The following is a 13,241-nucleotide window of genomic DNA, read 5'->3' as shown; positions in this document are numbered from 1 at the left end:
GCTGTTTCATCCATTCTTCTAGTTATAGTGTTAGCTGAAAGAGGAACATGTACCACCTTTTGAACAGCAGCCTCTCCTAAAAGTTCATGACAAATGTCTTTAGCAGCAGGCAGGATCAACTCTTCACCAATACTAAAGGGCTTCTTAGCTTTAATAACATGGTTAGCCACTAAGAACGATGCTCTCAGTACAGACACACTTAACAAAGTGGTGGCCTTCAATAATTACTTCTGTTCTCCGTGTTCATGTTTTTTCTTTAGAAAAACACCAAAGACTTGCCTTGTAATGCAGGGTGCTTGGTCTCCAGGTGGTGAAGCAGTTTTGAAGTTTTTACACTTCCTTGAATAGCGGGTGATCACATAACATACAAAGTGGGCTAAAAGAATGTGAATCACCTGTTGCAATTAACCCATAATTTAAGTAGAACTTTTGGCATTTCCTTTTTTTTTTTTTTTTTTTTTTTTTTGAGACACAGTCTTGGTCTGTCACCTAGGCTGGAGTGCGGTGGCACAGTCTCGGCTCACTATGACCTCTGCCTCCTGGGTTTAAGAGATTCTACTGCCTCAGCCTCCTGATTAGCTGAGATTATAGGCATGCACCACCATGCCTGGCTAACTTTTTTACTTTTTGGAAACATGGGTTTCACCATGTTGGCTAGGCTGGTCTCAAACTCCTGGCCTCAAGTGATCCACCTGCCTTAGCCTCCCAAAGTGCTGGGATTACAAGTGTGAGCAACCACACCTAGCCTGGTATTTTCTTTTAAGTGCAGCTTTTTTTGCTGGCAGTCTTAGAGTCTTCTGCTCATCATTGGGTCTCTCTGACTTTTCAAAGAAGCTCTCCAGTGATGTTTGCTTTTACTCATTTTAGCTAGGGTTAGCTTGTGGCTTATCAAAACTATGACTGAGACAAGTGTGCAGTGCAGGAAAGAGACGCGGACAGAAGTGGTAAATAAAATAATGGGCAGGCCATGCACAGACTAAATTAAGTGTCAGATTCTGACTTAAAACTTGCCACCAGACAGAGCTGTGCAATTGAAATACATCGACTCACTTGCCTCTATAAAGTCTGCCACCAGATACAGCTTAATTGTCACTTGCCGGTCACTGATAGGGTTTTGATATGAGTCTGCAGGCAACTGTTTTATTTTGGTCTCTGTGCGGTCAACCCTCTCTGCTGTTAATCTGTATTTGCGGTCACTCCCTAGCAACAAAATACCTACCTCCTAGCAATGCTGGGTCAGCTCCACCTCGGATCATCAGGCATTACATTCTCATAAAAGGCGCACAACCTAGATCCCTTGCACGTGCAGTTCACAGTAGGGTTCGTGCTCCTATGAGAATCTAATGCTGCTGCTGATCTGAGAGGAGGTGGAGATCAGCTGGTAATGCAAGTGATGGGGAGTAATGCAAGTGATGGGAGATATAAATACAGATGAAGGTTTGCTGGCTAGCCTGCCACTCACCACCTGCTGTGTGGCCCAGTTCCTAACAGGCCGTGGACAGTACGTGTCAGTGCCCCTGGAGGTTGGGGACCCCTGCTCTGCCTAATGCCCCTTATCTATGGGGTCTTCCAATTTGGTGAGAACAGAAATTATTCCTGGTTTGTACGTGCTCCATGTATTCTTCCCTTCATACTTTCAGGTGATTCTTCCCCTGGCCTTGGGGTGCTTTGTCACATGCATGTACTGATACGTGCACAGCTGAAGAGCTGAGATCTTTTGCAGATCTCTGAGGTTTTCTCTGTGCGTCTATTTTCTCTCTGATACTCTGCTCTACAAACTCCAGGTGCCTTGGCCACTCTGGAATTTCAACTTTGTCTCCTCAACTCAGGGACACCACAGAACCTCCCAGGATCCTCCTTCCTCTGCCATGGTCAGGAAACTCTTTCTAGCTAGTAATGTTGGGCAATTGCAGTACTCACCTTGTTTGTTTCCCAACTCAGCGTCTACTGTCCTTGATGGTCTGATGTCCTATGTCTTGAAAACCGGGTTTCATAAACTTTGTCTGGGTTTCCAATTATTGAAGATAGAATAATTGAAGAAGAAGAAAATATTGAAGAAGAATTTTCCCTGTTATTCCATCTTGGTTGGTGGGGAAAGCCTGCCCAGCATTCTTCTAAGTGCTGGATCTATTGGAAGTGAACAAAACGGACAAAGTCCTCGGCTTCAAATGGCTTACATTCTAGAAAGAAAATGCAGACAATAAATACATGAAAAAAATTAATATGCATAAATGAATGTTTTCTGAAAATAAGTGCTGTTGACAAAATGGTAACAGGCCTCTCTGGGGAGGTGACATTTGAGGAGATGAATTACAAGAAGGGAATTGTCACTGGAAGAGCTAAGATAAGAGTGTTCTAAGATAAGGAGATATGACAACTCCAAATGCTCCAAAACAGAAATAAGTCTGGCTCGCTTGATGGGGCAGATGAGGTCAGGGTGGCTGGAGCATAGTTGAGGTGGTAGATGAAGTTTGCACAGTAAGTTAAGCTCAGAGTAAAAAGGGCCTTACAGATTGTTGTTCCAAATATCCATTGCTACATACAAATACCCCAGAATTTAATGGGTTAGAACATACAACAATAATTCATTTTGCTCGTAAATCTGGGGGGTGCTTGGTGTCAGCTAGGCAGCTCTTAGGATCTCTGATATGGTTGTCTTCAGGTGGTGGCTGGGGCTGGGGTCATCTCAACACTTCGTCATTCACAAGTCTGGAGCCTGGAGTAGGTAGAAAAACAACTGGAGGCTGGAATATTTCTGGCTCATTGGCTATCTGCTTTGTTCTCTTTGTGGTCTCTCCACGTACACGTAGGATAGCCTAACTTCTTACATGGTGGATGAAATCTTTTCCAGCAAGTATCTCAAGAGAAACTGCCAGAAGCTGCAGGGTATTTTCAAATCTAGCCTTGAAAGTCACCGTGTCACCTGTATCACATTCGGTTTATCAAGGTAGTCACCAAGACCCACCCACATTCAAGGGGAGGAAGTATAGACTCAATTAATTTCTTCCTGGGAGACTGTCAAACAGTGTGCAGACATGTTTTAAAGCCACCACAGTCATGGCAAAGAGTTTGGATTATATCATTCCAAGGGAAAGCCATTGGTGGATTTTTTTTTTTTTTTTTTTTTTTGAAACAGGGTCTTGCTCTGTCACCCAAGCTGGAGTGTAGTGACTCAATCATGGCTCACTGCAGCTTCAACCTCCCAGGCCCAAGCAATCCTCCCACCTCAGCCTCCCGAGTAGCTGCAAGTACAGATGTGCACCACCATGCCCAGCTATTTTTTTTTTTTAAAAACTTTCTGTAGAGACAGGGTCTCACTAGGCTTGGATTTTTAAAAAGAGAATGACGTGCAATGATATACAATTTTAATCAACTGCTCCATCAGGATTACTAGATAAAAAATAAGATAATCAATTAGTATTTTTATATACCAGCAAAAACAATTAGAAATTAGTCAGATGTATTGGTGCATGCCTGTAGACCCAGCTACTTGGGAGGTTGAGGCAGGAGGTTTGGTTGAGCGCCTGGAGGTTGAGGCTGAAGTGAGCCAAGTTCACACCACTGCACTCCAGCCTGGGTGACAGGGCAAGACCCTATCTCAAAAGGAAAAAAAAGAAATAAAAGAAAATTTAAAAATGATACCACTTACAAAAACATTTTTAAAAACTCAACTACCTAGGAATAAACTGAACAAAAATGTGTAAGACCTTTATGAAGTAAATTATGTAACTTTATTGAGAGACTGCAGACTAAATAAATGAAGGTTTATACCATTTCCAAGGACTCTAAGGGTGATTACTGTACAAATGTCAGTTCTCAAATTGGTCCATAGATTCAAGGCAATACCATTCAAAATAACCACAGTTTTTTCTGCAGAACTTGACAAACTAATTCTAAAATGTATATGAGAATGCAAAGGATTAAGAATAGCAAGCTGCTCTTGGAGGAGGAGGAGGAAAAGCAAGAGGGTGAGAAGGAAGCACTTGCTGTACTTGACATAAGACTTATTATAAACTCACAGTAATTAAAGCAGTGTGATATTATCATAAGCAACACAAACAGAAAAATGGATAGACAAATAGACCAATGTAATAGAAGAAAGAGCCCAGAAACACACCCCTGCATATAGAGATACTTGTTTTATTTTTTTGTTTTTGTTTTTGTTTTTTTTCATTTGTTTGTTTGTTTTGAGATGGAGTTTCGCTCTTATTGCCCAGGCTGGAGTATAACAGTGCTATTCCAGCTCACTGCAACCTCTGCCTCCCAGGTTCAAGCAATTCTCCTGCCTCAGCCTCCTGAGTAACTGGGATTACAGGCATGTGCCACCACGCCCACCTAATTTTTTGTATTTTTAGTAGTGATAGGGTTTCTCCATGTTGGTCAGGCTGGTCTTGAACTCCCAACCTCAAGTGATCCACTTGCCTCGGCCTCCCAAAGTGCTGGGATTACAGGCATGAGCCACTGTGCCTGGCCCAGCCACTTGGTTTATGTCAAAGATGACATTACAAAAAACGGAAGGAAAGGATAGTCTTTCCAATAAATGGAGTTGGAATAATTTTGTATTAACATGGATGGAAGGAATGAAAGAAGTGAGGGAGGGAGGGAGAGAGGAACGGAGGGAAGGAGGGAAAGAGGGAGAGAGCTATAGAAATACTTGGACATATGACCTGGGAGATGTGTACAAGAATGTTCATAGCAGCATTATTCATAATATCCCAAATTTGAGACAACCCAAAAATTCAACAGTAGAATGGATAAATAAAATGTGGTATATCTGGCTGGACATAGTGGCTCACACCTATAATCCCAGTACTTTGGGAAGTGGAGGTGGGAGGATTGCTTGAGCCCAGGAGTTCAGCCTAGGCAACATAGTAGATCCTGCCTTACAAAAATGTTAAAAATTAGCCAGGTGTGGTGGTGCACACCTGTAGTCCCAGCTACTTGGGAGGCTGAGCTGGGAAGATCACTTGAGGCCAGGGAGGTTGAGGCTGCAGTGAGTCGTGACTGTGCCACTGCACTCCAACCTGGGTGACAGAATGAGACACTGTCTCAAAAGAAAAAAGAAGTGACATATCCACAAAAGAGCATTTTATAGAAAAAAAAAATGAATAACCTACAGCCTCATACACATACATAATTTATTTATTTATTTATTTTGAGATAGAGTTTTGCTCTTGTCACCCAGGCTGGAATGCAATGGTACGATCTCTGCTCACTGCAAACTCCACCCTCAGGTTCAAGCAATTCTCCTGCCTTAGCCCCCCGAGTAGCTGGGATTACAGGTGCCCACCACCACACCTAGCTAATTTTTGTATTTTTAGTAGGGACGGGGTTTCACCATGTTGGCTAGGCTGGTCTCGAACTCCTGACCTCAGGTAATCTGCCTGTCTCCGCCTTCCAAAGTGCTGGGATTACAGGCATGAGCCACCATGCCTGGCCTGAACCTTACTTTTTAAAAACAATATTCAATTAAGCAGACACAATACATATTACATAATTTCATTTATAAAAAGTTCAAGATCAGGGAAAACTTTAGTATTTAGCAATGCATTATAAAATAATAAAACTATGAAGAAAGACAAGTCAGGAGTGTGGTTATCTTTATAAGGGTGATGAGGGCAATTTTGGGAAGGGGTGACTGGGGCAAGACCTCTAGAGTTTTGGAAATATTCTGTTTCTTGATCTGGATGGAGCTTATGTGGCATTTGCTTTATAATAATTCATATAATTGTACATATATGTTTTATGTACTCCTCTATATGCATATTTCACAAAAAAAAAGTTTTTAAAAACCAAGTTCACTGTGGCTACTGTGTAGGCAGGCAAGTGTATAGGCAGGAAGTCCAGTTGTTGAGTAAAGACAGGGTGGAGGCTTGGACTAGGGTTGAGAAGTGGTCAGATTTAGGAAATATTTCAGAGATAGAAGCAATAGGGCTTGATGTGGAATGTGAAGGAAATAACAAAACAAATACACTGACTCATAAAACATAAGGCTAGAGCACGCAACAGAATTAACAAAGCTTTTAAAACAGAAAACATGAATGTGAGGTGCTAGGTTGTGTGAGTAGGTATTAGATGGAGGACTTCTGTCCAACTACCTCAGGGAAGACATAGAAAAGCTGGAAAAACCAACACTTGACACAGATTGTGCAGGAAGTGAATGAAGGATGACATAATTAAAGGGAGTAGTTGACAGTTTACAGGTTGAAGATGAGTATGTATTGTTTTATTCTCTTTTGCACATTATATTATTTTCAAGACATTTCATACATTACTTCTCAAATAGATTTTTATTTACTTATATCACTTAGATCCACAATTAAAGGCGTACCACACTACTTCAAACACAGTAGACAATCCATAAATTGACTGGGCTATGAAGTCTTGAGCAGGCACCTCACACATCCCCCAAAATCCAGGATCAGCCATGGTAAGCCAATATGACAAATACATGATTGTGGCTATCTGGCAGTGCCTATATAGTATGCAATAAATACTAATAGCTTTTACAGTATTCGCTTAGTTTTAACTTTAGGATGTTGCTGGAAATTTCATTTTTGTTACAACTTTTTATCATTACATAGACTGATGGGTATGGGAATGAGATGGGGAAGGGGTAATATAGAAATAATGATTAGAAACAGAAGTTTGTGGGAAGGGAGACTTCTCAATCAAGCCATGTTATTTAGGAAGTCTTCCTGTATGATTCAGGGTTGATATGAGAATCATCCAAAACTAGGCAATAGTGATGACAGCAATGTCCTGTCTGGAGTGGCTGCTGCAAAGACGCCAGCTGCGGCCAGGCTGTGTGCTCCAGAGAACCAGCTGGAGCAGGGAACAGGCAGGAGCCCTGCCTGCTTCCAAGATGGCAGGGCAGGAGCCCCGCCCCCCCCAGGCACAGCTGCAGCCACCCAGCCACAGCTGCAGACCTGGGCATCCCTGTACTCTCAGAGACCTAGGAAGCTCCTGCCCCTGCAGGCTCAGAAGTGCCTGATCCCACTGCCTGGCCTCTCCCCACTCCCCATGCCCACTCTGATTTTGGAGCAAAGTTGAGGCCGAGCTCAAGTGCTGTTGCGACCTGGCCAGGCGTGCTTGCGCTCAGGGCAGTGCTGACATGCCAGCCCCCTACTCCCTCAGCCCCCTTTGGACTTTGGACACCAACAAGCATGGGAGGGAGGCTGAGGGCAGCTCAGTGTGGGCCTGCAGACACCCCTCAACACAAACAGCCTGGGTGCCATGGATGCTGCGGACAGCAGGTTGACAGTGGCAGGAGGTAGTCTCCTGGGTAGAAAGGGGTAGGTCTTGATGAAGCCCCCACCTTCAAACCAGGGACGACCTGAAGCCTAGGGGCTGGGCTGCCAGTTCTGTGGACCAGAGTGAGAAGCTATCACGCTTTTTCTGGGCCCTATGGCTACCAATGGATCAATCAGCATGCACTTTCTCCCCTCTGAAGCCCATAAAAACCAAGGACTCAGCCAGACCCAGGCAGACAACAGGATGACCTGCTTGCAGATAGGAGCTACCTACTCCAGTTCTCCTCTCCGCTGAGAGCTGCACTCATTGGGACAACCTGCCTGCAGAAAGGAGTCATCCACTTTGGGTCTTCTGAGAGGTGTACTGTCACTCAATAAAGCACCTCTTTGCCTTGCTCACCCTCCAATTGTCTGCATACCTCATTCTTCCTGGATGAGGGACAAGAATTTGGGACCTGCTGAATGGTGGAAGTGAAAGAGCTGTAACATAAATAGGGCTGAAATACACATCTCATTTGCCATGTTGTGGATGACAAGGAGAGAAGAGAGGAGAGAAGAGCTGTGGCTCTTTGGGTAGCCCAGACCTAGGAACTCCCCAAGCCAGGGCTGTGACATCCTCTTTGGGACTCTGCAGTTCCTGGTGTCTCCAAGTTTCTGGGAGCCACCACATTCCCTGGTACCAGCAGTGGAAGGTGCTTGCAGTATGCCTGGTCCAGCTGCAGCCTCACAGGGAGCCAGTGCCGATGCTGGCTCCTGGAGCTGCCCAACCTGCCCTAGCTGATGTGCCTGGCTATGTGCAGTGGCCAGACCCCACACTCACTCATGCCCCCCTTGCTCTCTGTGCCTGGCTTACCCTTGGCAGGCATGGGATCCGGGCTGATAGCATGAGCTGAGTGCAGCCTGCCAGGCTGGGTGGGCAGAAGGAGCCCAGTGGGCCCAAGCAAAACTTGGGCAAAGGCACCACCAGCCACAGAGATTTCCGGCTGGCAAAGCGACATCCCAAGGATCCCATGATAATAGGAGGAGGGTTTTTTTTTTTTTTTTTTCAGACTTGTGGGACAATGAGATAAGGTTAAAGTGGTAATTTAAAAACTCTTTGGAGGGCTGGGTGCAGTGGCTCATGCCTGTAATCCCAGCACTTTGGAAGGCTAAGGTGGGGGATCACTTGAGTCCAGGAGTTTGAGACCAGCCCGGGCAACACGGTGAAAGCCCATCTCTACAAAAAATACATAAATCAGCCAGGAGTGGTGGCACATACCTGTGGTCCCAGCCACTTGGAAGGCTGAGGTGGGAGGATCGCTTGAGCCTAGCAGCAGAGGTTGCAGTGAGCTGAGATCACACCACTGCACTCCAGCCTGGGTGACAGTGAGACCCTGTCTCACATACACACATACAACTCTTTGGAATCTCTGATTTAGTATATGATTTAGGCACAACTCTCCCTTTCATACACAGCAAATACCTTATGACATTAAAAATTTTATCACTGGGCTGAATGAGAGTTAATTTTGTTTTGATAGATGTTTCAGATTCTATTACAGTCCTCACACAATGTTTACTGTGAACCAGGCACCATTCTAGGGACTTTACCTGTATTAACTCAGTTCTCTCTACAATGCTGTGACGTAATCCTCATTTTATAGATGAAGAAAACAAGGTACTGAGAGCTTGGTTAAGTAACTTTGCTAAAGTCACAGAACTGGAATTTGAAGCCAGGCAATCTGACTTTAGAGTCCATATTAACTGAGGTGCTAGATTGCATATTTCTTTGGAAAAAACGGAAGAGGGTATCATAAATTCAGGAACTTCCTTAGGCTTCTTCTGTTAGCTTATAAACTATGGTCGCATTTTCATATGACATACGAAGACAATTATCTCCTCCTCTACTTCATCCCTATTGCTTAACCCTTTGGCTTTTTAGCAACACCCAATGGTAGTCATTCTCTCCAGTGAGTCTCAGAGTTAAAAAATTTAGCTGGTCTCAATGATACATTGGACTTTGGGGGCTCGGGTGTAAGGGGGGGTAGTGAGGGACAAAAGACTACACATTGGGTACAGTGTACATTGCTCGGGTGCACCAAAATCTCAGAAATCACCACGAAAAACCTTATTCATGTAACCAAACGCCACTTGTTATCCTCAAAAATCGATTGAAATAAAACAATAATTTAAAAAAGCACATAACCCCCCAAAATGTAGCTGACCTCAGCTTTAGAAAAACCTAACATACATTTGTTATTTTTAAAAACATTGCATAGTTTATTCGCACTCATTGGTCAGCATCCTCAGTTATGTCTGCTGTGAAAGAAAAATCCGCTGAGGTTTTTAAGTTAATGATCCAGGATATATAATTAAGATTTTCAGCTTTGAAAAATATGGAAATACGGTACAGCTGTGTACTGGATGTGGCGTGCTACTGTTAAGTTTCAGCACTTTAAGGAACGTTCAGGACTGACTAATACACTAATTCATTCCCAGAGGTCACTGAGCTGTCATAATTGACAGTGTTCCTTGAGTATGAAAAACCGGGAAAACGATGCAGCTTCCAAACGAGGGAGGATGGAGAATGGTATTGGAAAGTAACTTTTCTGCTGGGCTCAGGAGTTTTTACATGTTCAAGCTATAGACAACTGTACCAACACAATAAAGACTATGTGATCTAACTATTCTACAAACGGTCACACCTGCCCAAACTGGAAAACAGCAGTTTATAACTGGAATTAAACAGTTGCTGTTCTTTAATTAATGAGATTGGGGTTCTTGAAAAGCTACAGCATAAGAACTCTACACTGGTCCATATCTGCTTTTTGAAGCCCTCCCCAGAACCGCTCTCCCTTCAGCCTTGGTGCCTTCCCGGATATACCCTCCAGAGGCTTCCCTGGTCCCCATCCTGGACGTCAGCTTCTGCACCTAGAGGCCGGCTTAGAGGGAAGACGGGCAGAGGCGGGGGAGACAGGAAAGAGAAATGGTCAATTCCTCCTTAACTCCGGGCCCCCTCGCGGGCCTCACCCCTCCTCCCGGGGGCTGAGATTGGAGAGGAAGTGGGAAGGTTCCAATCTGTTCCTCACTCCAGCGCCCTCATGCCCCCACCCTTCTCTTCAGCTCGGGGCTTCGGCGCGCCTCGTCCCCGCCCTTCGCCCCGGGAGAGGAGCGGGCGGCGTGGGAGGGCTCGCGGAGAAAGGCCCAGAGGGCTAGACGACCTCCCTCCGGCAGCCACTTCTTCGGCAGCAGGGACCCGGAGCCACCCGCCCGCGGGCGAGCCAGGCCCGAGGGCAGCCCCAGAGACCGCGGTGGCCGGATGCGCGGGCACGTCACTTCCGGGCGGTGCAGCGGCGGCCGCTTGGAAGATGGCTGCGCCCTGTGGCTCGGAGCTGCCCGCCAACTCGCCGCTAAAAATCCCGAAGATGGAGGTGCTCTCCCCGGCTTCTCCTGGTGGCCTGAGCGACGGAAATCCATCGCTGTCCGACCCTTCCACGCCTCGGGGTGCCTCCCCGCTCGGGCCGGGCAGTGCGGCGGGCTCGGGGGCAGCGGCGTCCGGGGGTCTCGGGCTGGGGCTGGGGGGCCGCAGCGCCGCCTCGTCCTCGGTCTCCTTCTCCCCTGGTGGCGGCGGTGGCGGGGCTGCGGCAGCCGCCGCCGCCGCTTGCCGGGGCATGTCGTGGACGCCGGCCGAGACGAACGCGCTCATCGCAGTGTGGGGCAACGAGCGGCTGGTGGAGGCGCGGTACCAGCAGCTGGAGGGAGCCGGCACGGTGTTCGGCAGCAAGGCCCCCGGGCCAGCCATGTACGAGCGCGTGTCCCGGGCCCTGGCCGAGCTGGGCTACGAGCGGACCCCGTCCCAGTGCCGGGAGCGCATCAAGGTAACCGGCCGCCCGGCCTGGGGCAGCGAACCAGAGGCAGAGAGAAGGCGGGGAAGCGGGCCTCGGGGGCAGGGGCCGGTCTGAGGGCAGGGCTCCCCTCCGGGGCCCGGTGGGCGATTCGCATCTCCTCCGCCTTTTTCTTCTCTCCCTGGGAAGGGGGCTTTTTCCCAGATGGCCGCCAGCCCGTAGGTTTCCTGAGTTTGAAGTTGGGCGTGCCTGCCGCCGCCCCTCTTTCTTGCCAATTGAGGATGTTCCTGCGCTCTGAAGTTGGTAGTTTCTCATTGTGCGCCGTGCGGCAGTCCCCGTGCCGCGGGCGCCTCTTGCCCCCACCGCCGGGGCCCCTCGCTTTGTTTCATGCGGAGGGGCTCCCAGGCAGAGGCTTACCGGCCGGGGCGGGATTGAGGAAGGGCAGAAGAGGGGGCATTGAGCCCCCAGTTTAGGAATATTTAATAAGTGGCCGTAGCGGAGCCATAGAAAAAGCGCCTTGGGACGACTGGCCTTTGTGTCAGTCGCTTTGCTTCTATCTTGAGCTACGAAGGACGAGTAAGACTAGAGATGCTTTGGAGAATTGGAAAGGCTTGATTGTAGCCGGATTGTGTATTGTTACCGTGGAGTTAGTGGACACCATCAAAGTTAGCTTGGCCAAGAGTTGGTCTGGAATTTGGATTGTCGATGCCTCCAGAGTTAAGATTGGCTTGAGGCCCTGCGGTTTCTTAGGAAGCTCCTTCAGGAAAGCCAGTTTTTCCCTGCTTCAGTTACTGTGCCGGATGTGGTGACAAGTAGAACTCTCAGTGTGCATCTGGCCATCCTTGTGTACCTGCATGTTTAAATGCAGAGGTTTAATTTGGGCTAGAAATCTTAGCCAGGTTAAGATTTTGCTACTACTGCTGACTTCAGGCGTTCATATTTGTATTATTGGCAGATAAGGAGTTGTATTTTAGTTAAGCCCATTTCCTCATTGTAGTGGCTGCTAAAAAGATTGTGGTAGGATTCTCCCAGGTTTAACTGAACTGCTTATACTACTTAGTCCTATTATCTGTGCACTTCTTTTCTGATACAGCTGGCACTTTTTCTGGGAACTTCTTGAGGGGGGATAAAAGCCACCAAGAACAATCATAAATAAGAATGATCACACTAAAGAACAAGAATAAAGTCTAATAGGCGCAATCATGAGTTAGAGTAAGCTAAAGGAGGGAGATTGCACCAAAGTTCTCCAGGTCTTGGCTCCAGTGGTATTTCTTTGGGGATGTTGTTGCTTAGAAAACTTGGTCCAGAAACTAAGATATTTAAAACCTTCTATTGTTCAAGCAATTTGCCACCCATTAATTACTCCATTACTAATTTAGTGTATTTGATAACTTGTATCTTTGGGACTTCTTAAGCTCTCCCTTTTTTTTTTGACAAGGACATTAAAGTAGTAGCTAACAGGACAAGGCTGCTCTTCTCTGAATCTCATTTGTTCAGAGTCATTAAGGTTAAATTTTAACTTTTATTTATGTATATTTAGAGACAGAATCTCCCTCTCTTGCCCAAGCTGAAGTCCTCCTGGGCTCAGACTCTCTCTTTCTTGCCCAACCTGAAGAACTCCTGGGCTCGAACAATCCTCCCCAGTAGCAAGGACTACAGGCATGCCCCACTACACCTGGCTCCTTAAAAATTTTTTTTTTAGAAACAGGGTCTTCTACGTTGCTCAGGCTGGTTTTAGCTCCCTGGTCTCAAGCTGTCCTGCCTCAGTCTCCCAAAGCACTAGGATTACAGGTGTGAGCCACTGTGCCCAGCCAAGGTTTAATTTTTGGGAGAGTTTTTGTACTGTCTTGGTTAGCGTCTATCCATGACCTTTTCTAGAGTTAGAAGTGCACTTTAGGCCGGGTGCGGTGGCTCAAGCCTGTAATCCCAGCACTTTGGGAGGCCAAGACGGGCGGATCACGAGGTCAGGAGATCGAGACCATCCTGGCTAACACGGTGAAACCCCGTCTCTACTAAAAAAAATACAGAAAACTAGCCGGGCGAGGTGGCGGGTGCCTGTAGTCCCAGCTACTAGGGAGGCTGAGGCAGGAAACCCGGGAGGCATAAACCCGGGAGGCGGAGTTTGCAGTGAGCTGAGATCAGGCCACTGCACTCCAGCCTGGGC

General features: G+C 46.9%; 1 protein-coding gene across 7 annotated transcripts in view; it reads left to right on the top strand.

Annotated features, from left to right (window-relative positions):
* The first annotated feature begins 10,309 nt into the window (after positions 1-10,309).
* MSANTD2 (Myb/SANT DNA binding domain containing 2) overlaps positions 10,310-13,241 on the top strand; it is a 34,184-nt gene continuing 31,252 nt past the window's right edge. For 3 of the 7 annotated variants that reach the window (XR_003307931.1, XR_002730928.1, XM_023208541.1), the window contains exon 1: positions 10,310-11,110. Coding sequence is in view for 3 of the 7 variants with exons in the window: in XM_023208541.1 (XP_023064309.1) it covers positions 10,334-11,110 (777 nt within the window). In the remaining 4 variants the exon portion in view is untranslated. The remainder of the gene's footprint in view (positions 11,111-13,241) is intronic. The other 4 variants (XM_023208537.2, XM_023208536.2, XM_023208539.3 and 1 more) reach the window with 2 other exon arrangements.

The sequence above is a fragment of the Piliocolobus tephrosceles genome, chromosome 13 (genome assembly GCF_002776525.5).
Source record: "Piliocolobus tephrosceles isolate RC106 chromosome 13, ASM277652v3, whole genome shotgun sequence".
Lineage (NCBI taxonomy): Eukaryota > Metazoa > Chordata > Mammalia > Primates > Cercopithecidae > Piliocolobus > Piliocolobus tephrosceles.
The sequence above is the reverse complement of the archived record's forward strand: the minus strand, read 5'-3'. Positions and strand labels throughout refer to the sequence as shown.